At 40.7% G+C, this 24643-nt stretch overlaps 1 protein-coding gene across 1 annotated transcript in view; it reads left to right on the top strand.

The window, feature by feature from the left end:
* The window catches only part of PTER (phosphotriesterase related), a 65510-nt gene that overhangs the window by 16569 nt on the left and 24298 nt on the right, over positions 1-24643 (top strand). The window contains exons 2-3 of the mRNA XM_059404247.1: positions 19040-19511; positions 20845-21110. Of these exons, the coding sequence (XP_059260230.1) occupies positions 19080-19511; positions 20845-21110 (698 nt within the window). The 5' untranslated portion in view covers positions 19040-19079. The remainder of the gene's footprint in view (positions 1-19039; positions 19512-20844; positions 21111-24643) is intronic.

Below are 24643 nucleotides of genomic sequence, written 5' to 3'. Positions count from 1 at the left end.
GAGGCTTTAACCCACTGAGCCACCCAGTGGGTTAAAGCCTCTGCCTTTGGCTCAGGTCATGATCCCAGGGTTCTGGGATCGAGCCCCGCATCAGGCTCTCTGCTCAGCAGGAAGCCTGCTTCCCTCTCTCTCTCTGCTTGCCTCTCTGCCTACTTGTGATCTCTGTCTGTCAAATAAATAAATAAAATCTTAAAAAAAAAAAAAAAAGGAAACTTGCTTGCACAATTGTAAATAAATACGTAAATACTCATGTTGGACAATATTTAAAAGACATGCTTTCTGTGAATTCTTTTTTTTTTAAATTAACATATAATGTATTATTAGCCCCAGGGGTACAGGTCTGTGAATCACCAGGTTTACACACTTCATAGTGCTTTCTGTGAATTCTTAGGAAGCAGATGAGTGTAATGATTGAGATGCCAAATTAAAATATAGTGCTGGGGTCCCTGGGTAGGTCAGTGGGTTAAGTGTGGGAATCTTGATTTCAGCTCAGGTCATGATCTCAAGGTCATGAGATCCAGCACCTAGTTCGGCTTCTCAGTGGGTGTGGAGCCTACTTAAGATTCTTTCTCTCCCTTTGTCCCTACTCCGACCACCCTGCTCATACATGTGTATGTATTCTCTCTCTAAAAATAAAAATAAAATAAAAATCAAATTAAAAATATAGCACTAGACAAACCTTTCTAAATCTTTTAGGGCTCCTTATTTTTATAGGGAAATTATATAACAATCACATAGTCCTTTATATGTAAATACAGATATGTGACTAGGCATTGGTTAATTAAAAATGTGTTGTTTGACTATAGAGAATTTTCCTAATTTGGTGATGCTTTTTATCTAGAGAATTCCATTAGAGCACTTTCCCCCCTGCCATCTCAAAGATTGGGAAGGAGAGATTATTGCTCTATGATCCATGAAGTTATTAGATTTTCCCTTCATCCCATTGTAGTAAATCTGCTTTCTGGAGTAGAAATAAGCCATTTGTTATTTTATTTTTAGTACATTGAATACTAGTCTTTCCTACAAAAGAGGTTGCCGTGTCAGGTGCCACACTTCTTTAGGACTAGGCAAAATTGGTCGTCTTGCCTTCTTCCCTAGTTCCATTAAAAAAGGCTGTCTTTGGGGCACCTGGGTGGCTCAGTGGGTTAAGCCTCTGCCTTCGGCTCAGGTCATGATCTCAGGATGCTGGGATTGAGCCCTGCATCGGGCTCTCAGGAGGGGAGCTCATCAGGCTCTCATCGGCAGAGAACCTGCTTCCCTTCCTCTTTCTATGCCTGCTTCTCTGCCTACTTGTGATCTCTGTCTGTCAAATAAATAAATAAATAAATCTTTTTAAAAAATAAAAATAAAAAGGCTGTCTTTTAGAGACATTTTCCCCCAACTTGAGGGTCCACGGGTTCTCATCAAAATTTTTAATTTTGCCTTTTCATTTTTATGAGAAACCAAACAATTTTAAGCACAGTCTGGATGCATCTAACCATCTTACAACCAATTATTGCCATAGGATTTCATTATTCATATTTTTGTTTTTAAGACCTCAGTGATGGGAAATTATTGCCTAAAACAACAGCATTTACCTTGCTCATGATTTTTTTTTTTTTTCCAAATTGGGATTTCTGTTTTTCTGGGAGCCATGACTGCATTTTCTGGGCCATCGGGAGGTGGTTAGATTGAGACAGTGGTGTCATGGTCTGATAAAGTGGTATGAGCGCTTTCACCTCCTTTATTAGAACTGAAGTTGATTTGTAAACAGGATCCTATATGATAGTTACATACACGTTTGCTTTACACCCTCTGACTTTGGAATCTATACCACTATCCTAAGGGTAGAACCAAGAGTCAGGACTTGTTCTGTTTTCTACTCTTTTCAGTTTTTTTTCTAGCCCCGCAATTTGTACTGTGTCTTCAACCTAACCTGCTCTACTCCCAGTATTATCTCCTAAAGACTAGTGTCCACCCTTCTTTCTGGTGTTGTCTGGGGAAGCTTGGGGATATAGAGAAAGAAGCTATGGAAAGAACTTAGCCGAACTTCTGGTCAACCAGTCCATTAAAGCTAAGAGGTTATACATCATGATAAATTGGGATCCTTGTCTTGTGTTCTTTTGAGAGAAAGAAAGGGGCAATGCATATTCTCTTTGGTGCATGTTTAGGTTGGTTGGCTCTCAAAGGAGAAACCTCAGAGGGCATGGCTCTTGTACTGTTTTTAAAGGTCTCCCAGCAAATGCTTATAGAGACTACAGGACTGTATTTTGCCTTTAATGAAAATGGAGGATAGCCCATCTTCCTTCTCTGAATAACAACTCCATTTCCTCACTGGTGAAATGGGAACAATAATAATAAAAGTGGTTTTCATCTAAAAGTAGGTCCTCTGGTCCAGTCTTTTAGTCAGATACTTTTCAATGACCTACCTTCGGCTGATCCCTTGCCAACTTCACAAGGACATTAGGAGATTTAATTAAAGTAGGTGCACTGCCTGACGCTCTTTAGAGAAATAAACAGCATTATTATTGTAGATATACTTTTGATATTCCATAATCTCTTGAAGGTAATGATACCAGCAATACAGAAAGCTAGGGCTTCAATACTGTCAGAGTTATATGAAGACCTCCCTACGATGTTATACTAATCGTAGTCATCACCTGGCTTTCAGAGCAGAGTTCAATTACTGTCAACTTTCTAATTGCAAATATTTTGATTTAATGTTTGCTCACCAAGAACTAACATACTGAGAGGTGGAAAAAGTAGTCTAGTCGTGCTGGTTATAGTCCACTTTAAAGACTTCACTTTTATTTTTAAAAATTTTTTTTTCAACATTTTGTTTTAAAGTGTGATTATGAAGAGTACTTTACACAGCTATCATGATAATACTTTTGTATATGAGCGCAGTGGGGGAAAAGAGAGTGTTGTTCCAGGCTTCCTTGGCCCTGAAATGTAATTCTCTGGCTCTTAAAATCCCCAAGGAACAATGAAATTTGCTTTAGTTTCCTAACTCCTCCCTGGCTTCCTCTCTCCGGCATTCAGCCTATCCTCACTCTGCCCATTTAATTACCATCCAAACACAGGTCTCTTCCTTTGGGCCCGGTGCATGTGTTGTGCTTTCACTGTGGACCTTCCATGCATCCTGTCCATGAGCCTCTACAGACTGCTTACACATCCCAAAAGAGGCCCTTTCTCCCCTATGCCACCAGGATGCCTCCTTGGAAAAATCTCCTTTCTGCAGCTTCACCTAAATGCCACCTCCTCCTAAAAGCCCTCCTGACCCCTCCAGTAACACTGAATGTTATCCAGGTGCATCTTCCCGGAACATTGGCTTTGTACCTCTTTTCCAACATTATTGCATTCACTTTAATAGCAAAGGTGTCTCACTAATACATAAAAAATATCAGCCCCTCCATTGAATGCTTACCATGAGCCAGGCACCGTGTTTGGGGCCTCTTTCAGCTTCCTGTGATAAGATTTTTCTTTTTCACCTTTGTTTCTCATACTATCCTCCTTTGGACTTACTAGATCCTCAGCAAGTATCTGCCACGTTGAATGGGAATGTCGTCAGGTGAAATTTCCGGGTGCCTGGAAAGCAAATGTCTTTATGTTAACTTCCTGTGCTCTGAGAATTTGAAGTCCAAGCTCTCCCCCTCGAACCTATATAAGTAACTCTTCTTAATGTTTCAAGGAGAGTCACAATAGCTGGTCACAAGCCTGTAAAGAGGCCATGATGCTAATGAAGAGGTCAGAGTGCTTTTGGCTGAACTTGCATTTCATCAGTGTGGACGTGAGGGCGGGTAGGACACAGATCGCTCATTGGCTGAACAGATGCTCACTGAGCATTTACTTCTTGCCAGTTTCTCACGTCGCTCAGGTGGTACCTACTTGCCCATGTGTGGGGGTGGGATCAGAGAAGCTAGTTATACCTATGCCTCTCCTTTTCATGGAGCATGGCGTGCACTTCTCACCCAGCGGATCATGTTTTGGAAGTCACTAGAACAAGACAAGGTGGGCCGGCCTCAGGCTCGCGCTCCTTGCAGTAGGTCTCAGCCCGTCTCCGGCATATCCTTCTTCACACCCAACAGGTGAGGCCCGACCACGTGACAGCACATATACGACGCTGACTCTTCGTAACTCTGAACCAGCCAGACAGGGTGGCCAAGTTAAGGCTTTTCTAAGTGGGTCTACTGTGTGGTCTTCAAAATAAAGGACCTGACGTGATTCTATGGGGAACACCTTGTAGGGATGTATTTATCTGTGCAACTGAAAAGCTCTCTGTGATTCAAGGAAGCGTGTTTTAAAATTAAACTGCCTTGGAAAGAAATTAGTGTGGAGAGTCGATACATTTGAAAAATGAGCCTTACCAGTCAGTCCTCACCCAGGTTTAGTCCTTGTAAAGGAAGAGCTACTGCCGAGAATCACCTGCGCTAATTTTACCAAGTGCTTTTAGTTTTCTGATTTATAATTGGCTTCTACCCGTTGAAATAGGAAATGTCCTTGAAGATAAAGTTGCTTGTTGTTGTATTAATATGCTCAAGAATCTTGCCCTACGGTGCCGGGCTGACTTAGTCAGTGGAGCCTGCAACGCTTGATCTCTGGGTTGTAAGTTCAAGCCGCACACTGGGTTTAGAGATTACTTAAAAAACAAAACAAAGTAGGGCGCCTGGGTGGCTCAGTTGGTTAAGCAGCTGCCTTCGGCTCAGGTCATGATCCCAGCGTCCTGGGATCGAGTCCCACATCGGGCTCCTTGCTCCGCAGGGAGCCTGCTTCTCCCTCTGACTCTTCCTTCCACTCTGTCTGCCTGTGCTCGCTCTCACTCACTCTCTCTCTGACAAATAAATAAAAAATTTAAAAAAAAAAAAAACAAAACAAAAACGATTCTTGCCCTTATTTAGTAAGGGAAAGTTACAAACAACAACAACAAAAAACTTATGTATTCCTATGTAGCCCTGCTAGGTGCAGATGAATTCGCTAAAATGGCATGTTCCCTATCTTCTGAGAGCTTGGAGTGCGAAAATAAAGGGAAAGTTGTAAAAAACAAACGCCCAGAAACTTTCAAGAGACCATTTCCCATGCTTTTCAATAATAATTTTTAGCTGTTTTGATTTAGGAAAATAAGGCGATGTACCCTAAAAGGGGTGTGCTGTGATCTCTGAATTATCTATAGTCAGAAAAACAAACATCCCAGGACAGATTTGGTTAGCCCTTTGCCAACAACTGTTAGCCTGTTCATCCTTTCTGGTCCTTACTCTGCTTCAGTTTCATCATCTCCTTGCTCCTGCTTTAATATTTTTTTCTCCACTTTATGTGTCTTTTGTTGCAAGTTCCCTCAAATCCTTTGCGGAAGAAGGCTGGCTCCAAACAAGCCAGCATGTGAATGGTAATTAGCTACTAACCACGGGCCACCCTGGTGGGTGGCTGAGGACGGGCAGACATAGCTTTGGACTCTGCCCTTCAGGAGGTCACAGTGTGAGGGAGGGACATGAACCATTAATATAAGAAGGGAGTTTCAAAGTAAAAGTCTGAGGGCTAGAAGAGAACCTAGAATCGGCATGTGACCCAGACTTCTTGAGCAACAAGGAAGAACATCAAGAAAAGCTTCTCGTGATGCCAGAAGCTCCCCCTCATTGCCAAGCAGCAGTTAGCCAGGACAGGAAAAGGGTGGACAGGTTGGGTTTGTAAGCTCAGGAGAGACAGGCAGAGACACATTCAAGGACCTGGAGACGGGTGTGAAATGCTGAGCCCAGAGAAGGGCAGCCGGCTGAACTGGGCCCCAGTAGAGTGGCTTGAAAGGTGTCTACTGCCTTCCAGGTGCAGATTTGCCTCTGAAGGTTGGAAGGATAACTCTGGGGGAGACCTATTTGAATCCGTGTTTTAAAAAGAACACTCTGGGGGCACTTGGGTGGCTCAGTTGGTTAGGCATCTGCCTCTGGCTTGGGTCATGACCCCAGTGTGCTGGGATTCAGCCCAGGCCTCAGGCTCCCTGCTCAGCAGGGAGTCTGCTTCTCCCTCTGCCCCATCCCCTGCTCCCGGTGCACTCTCTCTCTCTGTCTCATGCTCTGTGCTGTCTCTCAAATAAATAAAATCTTTAAAAGAAAGAAAGAAGGGAGGGAAGGAAGGAAGGAAGAAAGAGTGCTCTGTAGGCTTGGTGAAGGCAGAGCAGACTGTTGGGGAGACGGGGGTTAGAAGCTCTTACCGGGAGTCACCTGAGAAAGGTTGGTGGTGGTTGCACTTCAGTTGTGGCTTTGAGGACAAAGATCGCAGGAGAAATGAAGGAACTAGTGAAGTGGGGGTGAATCTAGGATGACCCTTGGATTTTGGGTTGGTTTTTGTTTGTTTGTTTTGTTTATACCTCAACAGTTGGCTAGATTAGTTGGAGAGAGTGTAGACAGACCTCTGAATCCTGCCCGAGGACTACGTAGGATTGGTGTAGTAATCATCCACTTAGGGTTGCTATCATTGTATTCATAGGCTAAACTCTGATTCATTCTTTTTTTTTTTTTTTTTTTAATTTTTTATTTTTTATAAACATATATTTTTATCCCCAGGGGTACTCTGATTCATTCTAACAGAGCTCTCCAGGAAGTGCCGTTCGTGATCGATATTTGGCATTCTCTAAGCCGACTGGTTCAAATCGCGGCTTTTCGGCTCTGTGACTTTAGGTGTCTTCACTTTTCTTGGCCTCACCTTCCTCCTGTAGTGTCAACTTGGCAGTGTTTTAGCGAGAATCTGAGATAAGAGAGACTAAGTGCTTTGCATGGCCATCTGATGCATAGTCCGCTTAGTGAATGAATGAATGAATGAATGAAGCATCACTGTTGCTTCACAGTCTCCAAGTGAGGCTGGGGGTTCCCTCTTACTGAGAGCGCAGGGTCTTATGTTTAATGGATGGCCAATAAGTACTTATTGAATCTATAATATTGCTACTTCATCTTTTCTGATTGTCTTTCTCCTAACCTGCCAGAGGTTGTGTTAACCTTCTTTTACAAAGATTCTTTCTATGCTTTTGTCCTTGTGTGGTTTACTTTTACTTAAACCTTATTTCATTTGATCCCCTTTTCACTTACAGAGATGACCCACACTTCATAATTTCTGACATTTTCCTATAAAATGTCTCCTTGGCAATTCTCCATTTGCACGCCTAACCTCACACAAGAGTGCTTTCGATAGTAGGATCTTGGTCCTTGTGTGACTGGACTGTGATAAGAATTACTTGGAGTGCTGAACCTTTTCTAAAATTCTCATTGGGTCCCAGGACTTCGACTAACAAAGATCAGTCCATTAAGAACCTGATGAAATAGCTTGAACCACAGTCACTGCACTGAAAAGACATGTAATTTGATCAGAAATATTTGTACACGAAGCTATCAATTCTAGGCATGGCTAGAAATTAGCAAATCTGTAATAATAAAGAAGAATTCAAAATAGCTCTTGAGTTCATAAATCTCTGCCTGCTGTCTGCTTTAGTTGGAGGATTCAAAATATATATTCTATTATTTTACATGTAGCATTAGTATAAGCATTGGATAAGTTTATCCCGGTGTCATTGATCTTTTCCCTTTTACTCCCTTTTACCGGTTATAAATGAAAATAGATAAACATTAAAAAAAAAAATAGAAAACCAGAAACTTGCCCTGGAAAATACATTAAATTGTAATGAAGAAAAAAATTATCTATTTTGGCTCCTTCTACCACCCAAAAATACACATAACATTTTACTATTTTGAATTAAGCTCTACCTACATGCAGATGAATGCACTCTCCCTAAATTTATAGTACTTACAATACAGTTTCATATTTTGCTTTTTTCAGAAGTTATAATAAGAGCATTTTCCTGTGTCATCAAATAGTCTTTGAAAGTAGAACTCGAACGTTTGCATAATGTTCCAGTATGCATGTAAACATTCCCATACCATGAGATATTTTGGTTGCTAGTCTCAATAAGGCCATAATGAAATCTTTGTGCGTAAATATGTCTTACATGTCTCTAAATATTTCCTTAAGGCAGATCCTCAGCAGCAAAGTACCATTTTGAGACTCCAGATATATACTGCTAAACTGTTTTTCAGGAAAGTTGAGCGAATTTGCACTCTGGCCACTGTTCTGTCTTGGCTGGTCACCAGATCCCCAGTCACTCTGGATCTATCTAATTTTTCACAGACCAGACAATGCACTGGTTGATCGGATTTGTTTTCACTGCCTCCCAAGTGGTGCTTTCTGTCCTATCCCTACAATGTGACTTTTGGACACTTTTAGGACTAACTTGCTATTTAAAGGGGAAAGATTTTTCCCTGAAGCGTAAAGCTAAGATTTCTATTCATGAGACATTTCAAAGGGTTGTTTGATGTTTACAGTGCTGCGAGTAAAGTTTGGTTCCTTAAATGTGGCATCCATTTTAGCACTGTTCACACAAAACTAAAGTCAAGCATCCCTCTTCCCCATGGTGTTTGGGGGCTTATCTAGCAGCAGTAATTCCAAACAAATATCCCAGTTAGTTGATCTTTGGGCGTTTGGAAAGCTATTTGAAATCTGGGCAGTTTTCCATTATGTTATACCTTCTGAAAATTATTTTTAAAAAATAAACCACGCTTTAGTTTTAGTTTGTAGACAGGAGAATTTTATGTGTGTAGCCACTGCTTTCTTCATTTATCACTAAAAATGAACATTTTAAACTAGACGGTCACATTTGTTTCTTTTACATATGTAAAAGAAGATGTAATTATTTGTAGGATATTCTAATGCAGTGGGATTTGGGTATAGTTCTTCATTTGACATGCCTGTTCCACTTTCAAACTTTGACCAAAAAAAAAAAAAAAAAGAAAGAAAAAAAAGTTTAATCTTATTGGAATTTTAGAGTTAATGGCAAATTTATTCATTTCAGAATGAGATTTTTGACTCCCTCATTCTTAAATAAGGCATAAACGAATTACTTTCTTTCTCTCTACTCAGTTCAGTTCAGGTTGTTCACAGATGAGAACCAAATGCTAGATATTATGCAAGTGCACACACACACACACACACACACAACATAGTTGAACAGAGACTGATCCCTTACAGACCAATGCAATACAACATGATGCACACTTTTGATCACCTTATGTGATATACTCACTAGGAGAGCCCCTTCCCCCAAGGAACAGCTAACTCAGAAAAACCACACCTGTGCTCTTAGGAACTGACCATTCGACAACCAATTTCCATTCAAGCATTCCTATTTCCACATGCGAATTTTCTGTGCCTGCCTCATATCTCAGCATCTTTTTCTTCATGTCTTCTTGGTGGTTGTAAATATTGATAAATATCAAGAAATAGGATGCAAGTAGATTGCAAAGTAAAACTGAAAACCTTAAAAAAGAAGATGCAGTTGTCGTGAAGTCGATGCAAGTGATACTGGAGCGAAGCAAAAGCTCCCTACAAAGCCCTGTGAGGATGTGACAGAGTCGGACCCTCAACACAAGAGGAGAAACTGACAGAGATAGTACATCAGGATAAGTGCTTCACAGAAGCACAGGTTGCCTAACAACAGCTTAACAGAGGACCTTGGTAAAAAATGATAAAGCCTTCAGAAATAATTTTGCAAAAATAGCCTTCTTCATCACCGGGGTGCAAAAGTCAAGGAACAATGTCATAGCACAAAATTTTGTCACCCCCAAATCCAACATTCAGTTACTTCTTTGTTCTAGAATTAGGACATATTTATAATATGACTTATTTTTTTTAAATGATGACTTATGATATTTTATTTCCTAATTTGAAACCTTAATCATGTCTTTTAATATAACATTATTCGATGTTGGTTTCTGTATATTTTGGTTATCTACTGTTGTGTAACAAGCCAGCCCAAACCACAGGTTTCAAACAACCATTTTATTACGTCCCATAATTCTGTGGGTTGGCCAGATTCTACTGGGTTGGCTGCAGCTGTGCTTGCAGTCATGTGGGATCTTGGCTGGGTTAGAATGTTCGAGATGACTCACCCATTCATCTGGTACCTTCTCAGGGACAGCTGCAAGGCTGAGCTCATAAGGAATGTGGAGGTGACTGGCTCTTATATTCCCCATGTGATCTGAGGGCCTCTCTTTCTCCACAAGAGAGGTAGCCAGACTTCTTACATCACAGCTCAGGTTTCTCTGAGGCACGAAAGCAGAAGCTACTTCCAAAGACTTGGGTCCCGGACACATGGCATCACTTCCGCCCCATACTATTGGTTCGACTGAGCCACGGGCGAGCTCGGCTTCGCTTAGAAGGGAGGGAGCACACAGACATGAGTGTGGGAAGGCACGGTCCACTGAAGGCTGTCTATGGATGCCAGAAGACACACTGTATTAAGTGCATTCATTTAAAAAGGCATTTCCAGTACCAGTTACCCATGGAAAATGAGGACCCCCCTGTAGCTGCAGTCGCTTCGGTGGGTCATTTCCAAAAGCCTAATGAGCTGTGATGTCAATCGCAACAGTCAGTCTGTTTTTAAGAATCACAGGTCTCAAGTGAAGGAATTCGTCTATAAGCAGATTACAGCCTGGGTTTGACTCATAAACTTCAGCCCCTTATTGTTAGGTTTATGAAAGAACAAGTGTAGGTGTATTTGCCTAGGGATACTCAGCAAATGTTTGGAAAATAATATAATGTTTGGTATATAATAATAATTTTGAACATTTGTATGTGGTTTTTTTTAAGATTTTATTTATTTATTTGACAGAGAGAGAGAGAGAGATCACAAGTAGGCAGAGAGATAGGCAGAGAGAGAAGAGGAAGCAGGCTCCCTGCTGAGCAGAGACCCTGATGTGGGGCTTGATCCCAGCACCCTGGGATCATGACTTGAGACGAAAGCAGAACTTTAACCCACTGAGCCACCCAGGCGCCCCTGTATGTGTTTTATAATTTAGGTAGTGCTTTTAGGTGTCACCTTATTTGCTTTTCATTTCAAATCTTACACGCGAGATCCGGCAGATATGATTCCAGTTTTCAAGTGAGGAAACTAACTCATGGTAAAATTTAAACTTTTTAAAATGTGTATATTTTTCAGTTACACAGGTAGGAAACATTGGAGCCAGAACTCCAGGGTTCTTTCAGACCAGCTGTCCCTCCTAGAGTTCTTTTGAACTGAGAAGGATCTCAAACTGAAACCCATTCATTCTCTCTCCATGTACATGTGTGTATGTATCTGCATGTATATAAACTGCACATTAAAAAATTCTTAATATGTACAGCCTTCACTGATAGTTAATGAATGAAATTGGTAGGTAATGAATGAAATTCATTCTCATTACATATATATGCATATAATATACAAATGTACATATATGTATATATTATATATATACATATATGTGTATATATATTATATATATAATATATGTATATGTATATAAGGTATATATAAAATATACATTTTGGGGTGCCTGGGTGGTTCAGTGGATTAAGCCTCTGCCTTCGGCTCAGCTCATGCTCCCAGGGTCTTGGAATCAAGCCCCGCATCAGGCTCTCTGCTCAACGGGGGGCCTGCTTCCTCCTCTCTCTCTGCCTGCCTCTCTGCCTACCTGTGATCTCTGTCAAATAAATAAAATCTTTATAAAAAATAAATAAATATACATTTTAAAGTACACCTTCATTGATGAATGAATATTCTTCATTGAATGATCTTTAGAAGGTCATTAATATCCATTTTCAAGCTAAAGGATATTACAGAACCATAAATGCCATCTGGAAATCATCTGGTCCAACCCTTTCATTTCACAGATAGGAAAAGAGGCTCAGAGTGGTCAAGGTACTTGCTCCAAATCACACAGCTATTTATTGGAACAGCCAAGAGCTCTTGACTCTGAACCTACCATTCTTGCAACTACATCAGGCCACCTCAAGAATAGTCTTCCAGATGAAATTGTGTGAGGAACATGATGCTTTATATGTTTAAAACGTTAACCTACGATTCACCTGGAATTCAAAGGAACACCAATTGTAAGCTCTTTAAGGGACTAAAGATAGTTAAAGGACCAGTGGTGCAATTTGCTGCAAATACCGGTGTTTCTGCAAGACAGCCTAGTGCTAAGAATTTGTGGAAGAGAAAAGGTGAGAACCAGCTGCAGTGTAGAGAGCTCTTTATGAGGAAAAAGAAGCCATAATCATTGTGTCTAATAACTTGTTCCTTGTTCCACTGCGAGGAATATGCTAGTAGCAAAATCAAGGAATTTACATCAAATAGTCTCACAGAAGTGACTGTGGAACCTTTTTCTGAGAATGAGGGATTGAGATGAGCTAAATCCATAAAGGTCAGTTCTGTAGACAGAATTTTGACAGCATCACACTTGTCCCCACTCCAATGTTACTGTGACAAGTAGTGAGTAATGTTGCTTTTTGACCTGAATAGAGATCGAGGGCTTTTTTCCCCCTCTCCCTCCTCCTCCCCCTCCTTCTAATTCCCTTCCCTCCCTTCTTCTATTAAGGAAAAAATGTTTTCAATTTGTGGACTAAACAGATAAATTACAGAAGCCAGTAGTAATATTAATAGCATTTACCGAAGTCCTAGTGTATGTGACTTGAAGAGCTGACCAGCTAGCGTGTGTTTGACTAAAGAGTCAATTTAAAAATGGGCAGAGGACCTGAATAGGAATTTTTCCAAAAAAGACATACAGATGGCCAACAGATGCATGAAGAGATGTGCAGTATCACTCATCATCAAGAAAAGGCAATCGGAAAAACGATAATGAGATCCCCTTATACCTGCCTCCATGGCTGTGATCAAAAAGACAAGAAATGACAAGTGTTGGCGAGGATGTGGACCAAAGGGAAGCCTTCCTCACGATTGGGTGGGAAAGTAAGCTGATGCAGCCACTATGGAAACAGTCTGGAAGTTCCTCAGACAACTAAAAATAGAAATGCCATATGATCCAGTAATTATACTTGTAGGTGTTTACCAAATTAAATGAAAACACTAATTAAAAAAGACATATGCACCCCTGTGTTTACTGCAGCATTACTTACACTAGCCAAGTTAGAGAAGCAATCCAAGTGTCCATCAATAGAGGAAATGGGTAACGAAGATGGGGTACGAGGGAATATTACTCAGCCATAAAAAAGGAGATCTCGCCATTTGCAAATAGATTGACCTAGAGGACATTATGCTAAGTAAATAAAACAGACAAAGACAAACACCATAAGATTTCACTAATTCTGGAATCTAAAAGACAAAAACAGAAACAGACTCACAGATACAGAGAACAAACTGGCAGTTGCCAGAGGGGAGACAGTGGGAGGAAGGGCAAAGTAGATGAAGGGGATTAAGAGATACAAACTTCTAGCTATAAATCCCAAGGATGAAAAGTACAGCATAAGGAACATAGTAATACTGTAATAATTATATGGTGACGGGTGTTAAGTAACTACACTTACGGCGAGCATTTCAAAATGTAATAATTGTTGGATCACTAGATTCAACACCTAAAACTCATATAATATTGTACATCAAGTGTACTTCAATTAAAAATAAAAATTTTAAGAATAAAGTCAATTAAGCTACAAACTCTACCCCAACAGCTGAACAAACCAATGTGATTTCCGATTTTAATAATTACTGGACTCCCCTGATCTATCATTTTTGATGAACTCAGGGAAGGTCTGAGCCAACATAGTGGAAGGGACCTTTCCCAAGTGCACCCATCTGCCAATGCCTTTTTCAAGGAGTGTCACTTCCTGGGTACATCTTCATCACCATCTTCATATTTATTACTTGGAATTTGGAAATATCCTCGGATGTCTATCCAACTTCCTTAGTCAAATGGCGGGGGGGAAGGCAAAAAAAAAGCTTGGAAATGAAACCTACTTTTTTCCGCTGAATACAAGAATCTCACTGTTCATTTATATCTTTGAGTGGTTTTGTTTTATTTATGTCACAGTTTGAAGAACTCACTGGGTCCCATTATTGCTCTGTGTACTGAAGCGGTCAGATTGCATCCTCCTTATTCAGGCCTGGTTATTGATTTTTTTGACGGTGCTTAATATGAAAAGTCATAAAGCTCCATGCTGTAGAGCCTTAGAACCATACATATCTAGGCAGGTGGTGGGTGTGAGGCCGAAACTCTGTGTCCCATTGTTCAGCCACCAGACCGACACTGAGAGAAGACATGTCACAGGTTTGAACCTGCACATGATGGAAGTATTCAAACAAGCTTTAAAAAATATTATGTGGTTTTAAAATGTTTGGTCACAAGAAAGGGGAACCCTCCCACACTGTTGGTGGGAATGCAAACTGGTGCAACCACTCTGGAAAACAGCATGGAGGTTCCTCAAAATGTTGAAAATAGAACTACCCTATGACCCAGCAATTGCACTACTGGGTATTTACCCTAAAGATAGAAACGTAGTGATCCGAAGGGGCACATGCACCCGAATGTTTATAGCAGCAATGTCCACAATAGCCAAACTATGGAAAGAACCTAGATGTCCATCAACAGGTGAATGGATCAAGAAGATGTGGTATATATACACAATGGAATACTATGCAACCATCAAAAGAAATAATATTCTGTCATTTGCGATGACATGGATGGAACTAGAGGGTATCATGCTTAGCGAAATAAGTCAAGCAGAGAAAGACAACTATCATATGATCTCCCTGATAAGAGGAAGTGGAGATGCAACATGGGGGGTTAAGGGGGTAGGAGAAGAATAAATGATACAAGATGGGATTGGGAGGGAAACAAACCATAAGTGACTCTTAATCTCACAAAACAAACTGAGGGTTGCTGGGGGGAGGGGGGTTGGGAGAGGTGGTAGGGTTATGGACATTGGGGAGGGTATGTGCTATGGTGAGTGCTGTGAAGTGTGTAAACCTGGCGATTCACAGACCTGTACCCCTGGGGATAAAAATATTTTATATGTTTATAAAAAATTTAAAAAAAATGTTTGGTCACAGATCAAATGTCAGCAAGGGCAGTGTTTATAGAGTACTGCTACTCAGTGTGATATGCTGCCCCCCCCCCCGCCCTGGCAAATAGAAGTGCCTGCCTATTTGTACCAGAAGACACTTTTTTTTTTTTTTTAGAGACCCATTATTTGGGGGATACTTTTATAGAAGCAGCAAGTTCAGTTAGAAACTTCCAGTATCTCGTGCCACTTCTGCTTTCTCACCATCTCCACTGGCATCTTCTCAGACCAAGCCACCACCTGACTTCTTCCCCAGGTTCTAGCGATGTCCCCATTGGTCTCTGCAGATGCACAGGCTCCCCTTCATCCATTCTACGTGGGGCTACTAGTAATTCAGTTCATACCTTCTCCTGCATGAAACTCTGAAATGCTTTCCTGTTTTTTTGTTTGTTTGTTTGTTTTAAAATCAGGTAGGAGTTTGATCAGGGAAAGAAAACAGCTATAGGTGAAATGGAATAAGGATTTATTACAGAGATTCGAACTTACGCAGTTCTTGGGGAGGTGAATTGAAAATCAATTCACCCAACATCAACCTGCCAGTTTGACCCCTGCATCTAAACTTGCAAAGCAGGCACCTTCAGCCAGGTCCAGGACCAGGTGTGGGAGAGGCAGGGGCAGGAAAAGGGCTTGAGTCTAAAATCCTGGAGGACAGTCATTTGAATGTAAAATTTTCAGAAGTCCCATCCTCTGAAATGAGAAGTGTAACCAAAATGGATATTCAACTCAGGGGGACAGAAAAATCTTAAGCATAATGGCCTGAGTGAAATAACTGTGGCAAAATCTTGGGGAAACAAAGTGAAAATTGCCCTCCAAACTCCCCACCCACCACCAAATCTCCAACAGTTTGGCAAATTTATAAAAGTTAATTGATGCGTGTATTTTAAAAAATGACACATCCTACGTATTGTCTCTGGTTTCCAGCTCAACCGTATAGTACTGGTTTTCTTCTCTCTTTTTTTTTTATTTGAAGTTTGTGTTCTTTTCTGATTCCATATCCATTGGGGTTCAAAGCATTGTTTCCTTTGACCAGCTTATACTGGTAATTGCAGACTAGCCTCCGTAATTGCAGACTAGCCTCCGTGTCTCTGACTGATCAGATTTCACATTTGAAGTACAACAGAGCTTTTGGCAACTGCGTTTATAGCTCCTCTGTCGATTTTCCCACTACCTTCCATGGCAGGTGTGTGCAATGCAGAAGCTCCCGTGGATGCCTGCAAAATGCCAGAAGCCTGCTTTTTTTCCATGCGGGTTGCCCCTTTCTGTACACTGGCCGCTGTCATTGTCCATTCCCCTCCCCCACACTGTGAACTCTTCACTCCATGGTGGAAGCCAATGGTAGCCCCTTGCCTGTACCTTGGAAAGAGAACAGCTTTCAGGCTGAATGTGGGTGGAAGAGCCCTACAGAAACAGCACGTAACTAGGCAGAAACCATGAGCGCTGTATACAGACTCTGTCTGACCAAAGCAAACACTCCATCCTAGAGCAACGTCCGCTACAGTTTCTTCTTTCATCCTTTAAGTATGGGTTACCTTGTTTGTGATCATAGGAAACAGCAACTCCTTCTGCCTCAGGAATTTCCCAGGAGAGATGACATTTCTTAAGTTGTTTTTTTTTTTTCTTCACAGATTCACAGGTGGTGAGTTTGAAACTTACTAATATTGCTCTTTCAAATCTGTATCAATTAACTATGCAGTTTGGTGCTTTTCTAGTAAAACGGCTAGTGTTGTTGCTTTTTTCCTTTTTTTTTTTTTTTCCTTTTTAAAAAATTGAAGCCTATGGGGTGTCTGGGTGGCTCAGTGGGTTAAGCCGCTGCTTTCGGCTCAGGTCATGATCTCAGGGTCCTGGATCGAGTCCTGCATCGGGCTCTCTGCTCAGCAGGGAGCCTGTTTCCTCCCCCTCTCTCTCTCTGCCTGCCTCTCTGCCTACTTGTCATCTCTGTCAAATAAGTAAGTAAAATCTTTAAAAAAATACAAATAAATAAAAAATTGAAATCTAGTTGACATGCAATGATAGTGATAGCGTTTTATCAGTTTATTCAAGTTCCTGGGCCCCCTCGGCCAAAAGAAATGAAAGAACAAATGAATCCATATGGAAGATTGAATCGATCATGAATGGAACTGTGATTTTTGTCAACAGAAAGAACTAGTGACATATCCCTTGCTCTCAGTAACAGGGAATAAAGCATCGAACAGTGTGGTCCTAGACATCGTCAAGGAAAATCATTGCCCCGTGCAGTGACTGGCAGGCACACAGTGACTCTCTAAACAGACACCAGCTTCTGTCACATGTGAATCATTTAAATGATGGAAGAAGAGCACTACCAACCGAAAACTAATGGCCATGCTAGCCACAAGTCCTACAGTTGTCTGTCAAACAGTCGGAATCAATTATTTACACATTCTAGGCCAATATATATCCCACCCCTCAGTTCCAGATAATTGCAGATAAAAGCTGTTTTAGCCTCCGAGCGCTTTTTCTGCCATCTCTGCTCTCTTCTCACCGTGTCTCTTGAATGTACCACTGTGCATCGTCCTCTGCCTGTTCTCCCCGAAATGATCTCCTCTCTACCCAAACGCTTCCTCTGAAAAAAATCATCTAGGGAATACATGGTAGTTCCTCCTGCTAGCAGAACAGAGCTGTCATTTGTTAACCACGGGCTGTGTGCTAGACCTGTGGTCGCTTTGATACTTGGTAGCTCATTTCATTGAATTCCTTTGACCTTAGGAAATGTGCTTTGTTATTCTAATTTACAGAGAAGAAAAAGAGATGCTCAGAAGGTCAGAGATTTCAGAATGTCTTTTTAAGGAACAGCTTGGGAGCTCCGGAGGCATTTTCCTTTACCTGGTTCCCAGGCAGTTTGTCCCGGCCCTCCAAATGTATGCGGCCAGCACTCGGTGTAGACCACTGTTTCTGGCAGGGGTTCCGCTCTTGGCCATGAAGGTGTTTGTCTTCACCCTTTCAGTCGTGCCTTCTTCTTTCCAAGAGAATCCCTTCGTTTAGGAAACATACGGACGCATGAAAGCGCTGGAACTGGGATTCTTGTCAGTGATGGGAACTTGGTGACTACTTAGTTTGATTTACAAATGAAAATAAACAGGATAAATAGAGAGGATTTTTACTCTTTGGAAGCAGCACTTTTCAGTTTCAATCAGAGTCACTTTCATTATAACAAAGGATTTTTGCTTTTTTAAAGATTTATTTATTTGAGAAAGAGCGTGTGTACATAGGCGGGGGAGGGGCAGAGAGAGAATCATCAGGCAGACACGCCACCAAGCACGGACCCCTTCACCTCCGACACTGGGCTCAATCCCAGGACTTGAGCGGAAACCCACAGTCAGACGCTTAACCAACTGCACCACTCAGGAGCCTCGGAATTTTTGCTTTTAATGATTTTCCAAGTATTTCTGACTATGTGCGCTAGACCAAAGAAAACATCTACAGCAAGGAAAGTCTTTATTCTTGTTTTTTATTAGTAAACCTAGGCATGCCCCCTCCCAGTTGTTCTTTGGGGGGAATAACCTGTTAAATCATCAAGGTCAGAGATTTTTGTCCTACGTATTTAAATCTACAATTTCTGACACATGATGGACCTTTCAACAGAAGTTTGTTCACTTGGGTAGTGAATGAGTAATGGAATGATCAATAGCCTCAGTCTATTTAATTTATTTGAAAAGCAACAAATGAAAAATTTCTGATACAAGGCTGGTTTTGACCTAAGTTATTGATTATGAAGAGTTTTTTTTTTAATGGAGATTATTGTTGAATTAACCAAGGAAGTACAGCCATGACTAATGAGATAAAATTAAGCAAAAGGAAACTCTGAACTGAATACCAAGAAATACTTTCAGTATTTGAGGCTGGGGATTAAATCAGGTGAAGGCGTCCCAGTGGAAGTGGCCGGGGACATTTAACACCATGCGTGTCACTGAAGGCTGCAGTGAACTTCAACAATTTACTAGACACTGACTCTGGCTTTGGCAGGATGATAAGTGGGATCATATCTCTAGTTCCATTGATTCTCTTTCTTACACAGGTATCCGTTCACAGCCCCCCCTCCCCAGTGGACGAAATTTATGTGTGTGTTACATTTTCTGATTATAGTTTTCTTTTCTTTTCTTTTTTTTTTTTTTTCCAGAAAACACTCTTTTTAGAGCCTCTTCCTGGTATCACCAGAAATGTCTTCCTTAAGTGGGAAAGTCCAGACGGTGTTGGGCCCCATAGAGCCCAGCAAACTGGGCCGTACCCTGACTCATGAACATCTGGCGATGACCTTTGACTGCTGTTACTACCCGCCTGCCCTGTGTTATGAAGCCACGTCTCGGGAACCTATTATGATGAAAAACTTATTCTGGATTCAAAAAAACCCTTATTCCCATAAAGAGAATCTTCGGCTGAATCAGGAGATGGAAGCCGTAAGGGAAGAACTGTTGTATTTTAAAGCCAAAGGTGGAGGGGCTGTGGTGGAGAACACGACCGTTGGGATTAGCCGAGACATGAAGGCTCTGAGATGGTTTGCAGAAGAGACAGGCGTCCACATCATAGCTGGAGCTGGGTTTTACGTGGAGGCAACTCACTCCCCGGAGACCAGAGCCATGTCGGTAGAGCAGGTGAGAAGTCCTGAGGATGTGGGCAATACTTGCGTGTCAATTCAGAAAGGCCAGAACCTCAGACACTGGATTTTCCCTCTGTCATCCCCACTAAGGAATGTCACTGACTCAGAGGTAGCATGCTACAGAAATGTGCTAGCTAGCAAAGACATCTGCCAGTGGAGACCCAAATTAGGAACATTTCATCTCCTAAAGAAAAAAGCATCAAGGGAGGAGAGCTTAACCCTCTAGTCACTGAAAACCCCCAAGTGTTAACATTCAGGGATATGTGGTATTCCTACTCTGTAGTGGTACCACAGCCTATTTGTAAACCTCATTTTCCCATTATAAACTTCAGTTACATAACCCCGATTTTCTTTCTGGATTTTATCATAACCAGCAATAAAAATTCACGGTAGGATGAAATCTGGCAGGCAGAGACTTGGCACATGGGCGAGTATGTTTCCTTCTTTTACAAAACAGGAAGGGTGGCAGAAAATCCATTCCTGGTTTTGTTATCATAGGATCTTAAGCAAGAATGGGCAGAAGGAAAGAAAGCTTTCAGAGAGAAACAGAAAGAATCAGCCACGAAGTTCCTTTGCATATATATGTGCTCCCTTTCTGAACATGCCTGGATGTGTTTATACATGTTTATACCTATTGTCTGTATGTGTATGTATCTTCCCTTGCCTGCTTGCTAGGCAAAGAATGTCAGTTGCAATGCCAGTCTTCGCCATGATTCAGTTAATCATTAAAATCTTTGTATCACAAAGCTTTATCTGTATCATTTTCCAGTCAGGTCTTTACCTTTTTATATGCATATATTGTTTGAAGATTACTCTGAAGTCAGCATTACACCTTCTTCCAACCACTCTTAGTAGTAATATACCTATGAATCAAAAAATGCCATAGGAGTATTGTGTGCTGTGAATCTTTTGTGCTGCATGGGATTAAGGACTGCATACATTAGGGAGAATTAAAGGATTAGTTGATATAGTTGACGTAGTTCAAGGGCAGTCTTTTTATGTTGTAGATGTTTCTCAGGTTAAATTATAGATTTTTTTTTTCTCATCTGAATGTCCTTTCATGAAGTCACTTTTCCCCCCATAGCTTCCTAAAGCCACAGATTTCTCATCAAATAATCACAGTAAGATAATATTGAATCTTTGATTTAGAATAACTTGCTGAATTTGAGATTTGGCCTTTCTCATTGACCCATATTAATTGAATGGATGGCAGATACATTTTTAAAAGAATGAATGACCAAAGGAATAAATCCATTCACCTACTGTGGTGACTCTGGGTTGATCAATTCCGTAGTCTATAAAATATTTTCTTTCCTGCTCTTCCTTAGCTTACTGATGTCCTCGTTAATGAAATTCTCCATGGAGCTGATGGAACTAGTATCAAGTGTGGCGTCATTGGAGAAATTGGCTGCTCCTGGCCTCTGGCTGAGAGCGAAAGGAAGGTTCTTCAAGCAACAGCTCATGCTCAGGCTCAGCTAGGCTGTCCTGTTATTATTCATCCTGGAAGGAATGCAAGTGCACCATTTCAGATTATCCGAGTATTGCAAGAAGCAGGTGTAGACATCTCCAAAACGGTTATGTCTCACATGGATAGGTAAGCCGACTCTCTCCAAATGAGTCCAAGTCACCAGATGATAATGGATGGTCAAATAAATAATATCATCAGATTAGTGGAATACTAATCACCTACAGAAAACCACTAACCACCTGGATGAGAGTATCTTACAGTAGACATTAGTAAAAGTCAGTGCTGCCAGTTCTGTGTCCTGACTCTGGGCTGTTGGTGTCCTAATATTTTGTGTAAATCATTTCTTTTCATTTACTTAATCCTTCATAACCTTCATAGGAGCTGTCCCTGTGTATTTCACTTCTTTGCCTCAAGTTCTGATACTACAGTAGCTGCCAAGTCTCCTTGCTCAGTATTTGTCCGTAGTTAAAGTGATAAATTTATCTGCAAATATAAAGGGAATGGAAAGTGAACGGTTTCACCCTGAGAAGAAAACCACAAATGTAAATATTCAAATGTGCTGTTGTGACTGGTGGTTTGAGTCATCCGAATTTGGGAAAATGCAATTATAAAACACAATACTGGGGCATAAGCCTGGGTGGCTCAGTCAGTTAAGCATCCTACTCTAGATTTTGGCTCAGGTCATGATCTCAGAGTTGTGAGACTGAGCCGTGCATGGGACTCCAGGCTCCACAGTGAGCCCGAAGTCTGCTTCAGATTCTCTCTCCCTCTCCCTCTGCCCCTCCCCTCCTCTCTCTCTCTCAAATAAATAAATCTTAAAAAAAAAAAAAAAAACCCATAATAGTAATGGGTATATTATTTGGTAGTATTCTTGGTTTCCCATAGCAACTATAACAAATTATAAGAAACTGGGTGGCTGAAAACAAGAGATTTCTTATTCACAGCTCTGGAGGCCAGAGCTGCACTTCCTCCAAAGGCTCTAGGGTAAAATCCTACCTCCCTTCTTTCACTGTCTGATTGTTCCAAACATACCTTGGCTTGTGGCTACATAACTTTAATTTCTGCCTCTTTCTTTACATGGCCCCCTCCTGTCTGTCTGTGTCTTCTCCTCTTTTGTTTCTTAGAAGGACATATCATTAGATTTCGTGTCTACCCAGATAAACCAAAACGATCTCCTTTAAGATCCCTAACTTCATCACAACTGCAAAGACTCTTTCCCCAAACAGGATCACTTTCAGAGGTTCAGAGCGTTAAAACATGAACATATCTTTTTGGATCTCACCACTCAACCCCCCCCCCCCCAACTCATGATATTAGATATGTAGGGGTCCACAATATAAGTGACTATCTTGTTTGAACAGATGTTGGCTGCAGTTTGTTTCTTGAAGAAACCTAACAGTATTACAAAGTCCAGACATTAGCCTTTAGATGAAATTGGTTAAGAAATTAACACAGGACAGAGGTGCCTGGGTGCCTCAGTGGGTTAAAGCCTCTGCCTTCAGCTCGGGTCATGATCTCGGTGTCCTGCGATCGAGCCCCGCATCGGTCTCTCTGCTCAGCAGGGAGCCTGCCTCTCCCTCTCTCTCTGCCTGCCTCTCTGCCTACTTGTGATCTCTGTCAAATAAATAAAATTTTTTAAAAAAGAAATTAACATAGGAAAATGAGACTAATAACACATTACAATTACTTCTATCTTGCCTATTGGAGTAAAGCCATATTAACAGACTGGTAGTCCCTCATCGCCACACCTGGCATTCTGCTCTTTGATAAACTAATAGTTCTACAGGATGCACTGATAATATGCTTCTACTTAATATAAATGTTATAAAATCCTGTGCTGAAAAGAAATTAAAAGTTACAATTGTGGCAGAATGGAGGGGGTTGTATTAATGGACTGACAGAACATCAAGGTAAAGGCAATTTTCTGGCAACTGGGTTGGTATCAAGATCAATACATGGCTGTTTTGAATATCTTCCGGTTGTGCTGATGCTTCTAGATCCCCATCTTAGAGGTAGTGTATCCTAATATGAAGAATAGAATCTTTGGACCCAGAGACTCCTGCTTTTACATCTTGACTCTACCATTTGCTGTAAGATTTAGGGTAAGTTCATATGAATTTAAAATAATGTATTTGATAATGTTACCTTGTATGGTTTTGAACATATGTAGCATCTTTAATCCAGAAGGATGATTTTTTTAATACCTTTTAAACAGTGTGAAGTATGGCATGAAAATGAGTAAGATAGTATACATTTTTAAATTTTATAAATATTTCTCGGGTTTTTGAAAACATTGTATTCTGTTGTTATTAGGTTCTCCAGAGGTCCATTAGACTACAGTTAGTAAACATGTTCAAATATTCTGTCTTCCTATTGACTTTGTGACTGCTCAATCTACTGGTTACAAAAAAAAAGAAGTATGTTAAAATCTATTATGGTGGATTTTTAAATTTCTCATTGTACATATTTCAGGTTTTTTTAATATATATATAATTTGAAGCTATACCTTCATGTGCATATGAAGTTGTTTCACTTTCCTGGCAAATTGAAACTTATTTCAACATATATTGAACTGCTTTATCTCTAGTAATTTGAGAAATGCTTTTCGTTTTTAAGGCTTCTTTATCTGATATTAATGTGACTATCCTGATCTTTCTTTGTTAGTTTTATAAATTAGATACATTCTACACACACCTGGCTGGGTTTTGGGTTTTATCCAGTCTCTTCTCCTATACGAACACTTCAGGTGTTTTTTTACATTGACTATGTAATTTTTAAAAAAATATTTATTTATTTATTTATTTGACAGACAGAGATCACAAGTAGGCAGAGCAGGAGGCAGAGAGAGAGGGGGAAGCAGGCTCACTGCTGAGCAGAGAGCCCGATGTGGGGCTCAATCCCAAGACCCTGAGACCATGACCTGAGCCGAAGGCAGAGGCTTAACCCACTGAGGCACCCAAGTGCCCCTAATTTATAATGTTTTTCTCCCCCTGATTTTATAGTTTGTTGGTTCTTTGGGCTCTCATTCATGTGAAGTTATTTTCTCATACTAAAAAAAAATGTTATTGTGATCTGGAAATGATTATGAGTCCTAGGCAGAAGGATTTTTCCCCCTGTTCATTTATTGGCTTGTTTTATTTATTTCTTGTAGGCAGTTAGAGGGCACTACCAATCTGGGACTACTTTAAACTCAATTTCTAAAAATTAAAAAAAAAATTATTTGTTGTGGTAAAATAGTCATAATATAAAATTTACCATCTTACATCCATTTTGAAGTATAAAATTCAGTAGTGTTAAATACATCCATGTTGTTGTGCAACCAAACTCCAGAAATCTTCATCTTGCCAAACTGAAACTCTACTCACTAAACAACTCCCTACTCCTCCTCCACACTGGCCAAGACAACCACCATTCTACGGTTCACCTCTATGAATCTGATGATTCTAACTACTTCATACAAGTAGAATCATACAGTATTTGGGTTTTTGTGTGACTCTTTATTCTTTTTAAGATTTTTATTTATTTATTAGAGTGGGGGGGGAGAGGGAGAGAGAATCTGAAGCCAACTCCATGCTGACTATAGAACCCGACGTGGGGCTTGATCTCACGACCCTGAGATAATGACCTGAGTCAAAACCAGAGTTGGACGCTCAACTAAC

Source organism: Mustela nigripes, chromosome 6 (assembly GCF_022355385.1).
Source record: "Mustela nigripes isolate SB6536 chromosome 6, MUSNIG.SB6536, whole genome shotgun sequence".
NCBI classification, from domain to species: Eukaryota; Metazoa; Chordata; class Mammalia; order Carnivora; family Mustelidae; genus Mustela; species Mustela nigripes.
This window is presented reverse-complemented; position numbering and strand designations above follow the sequence as displayed.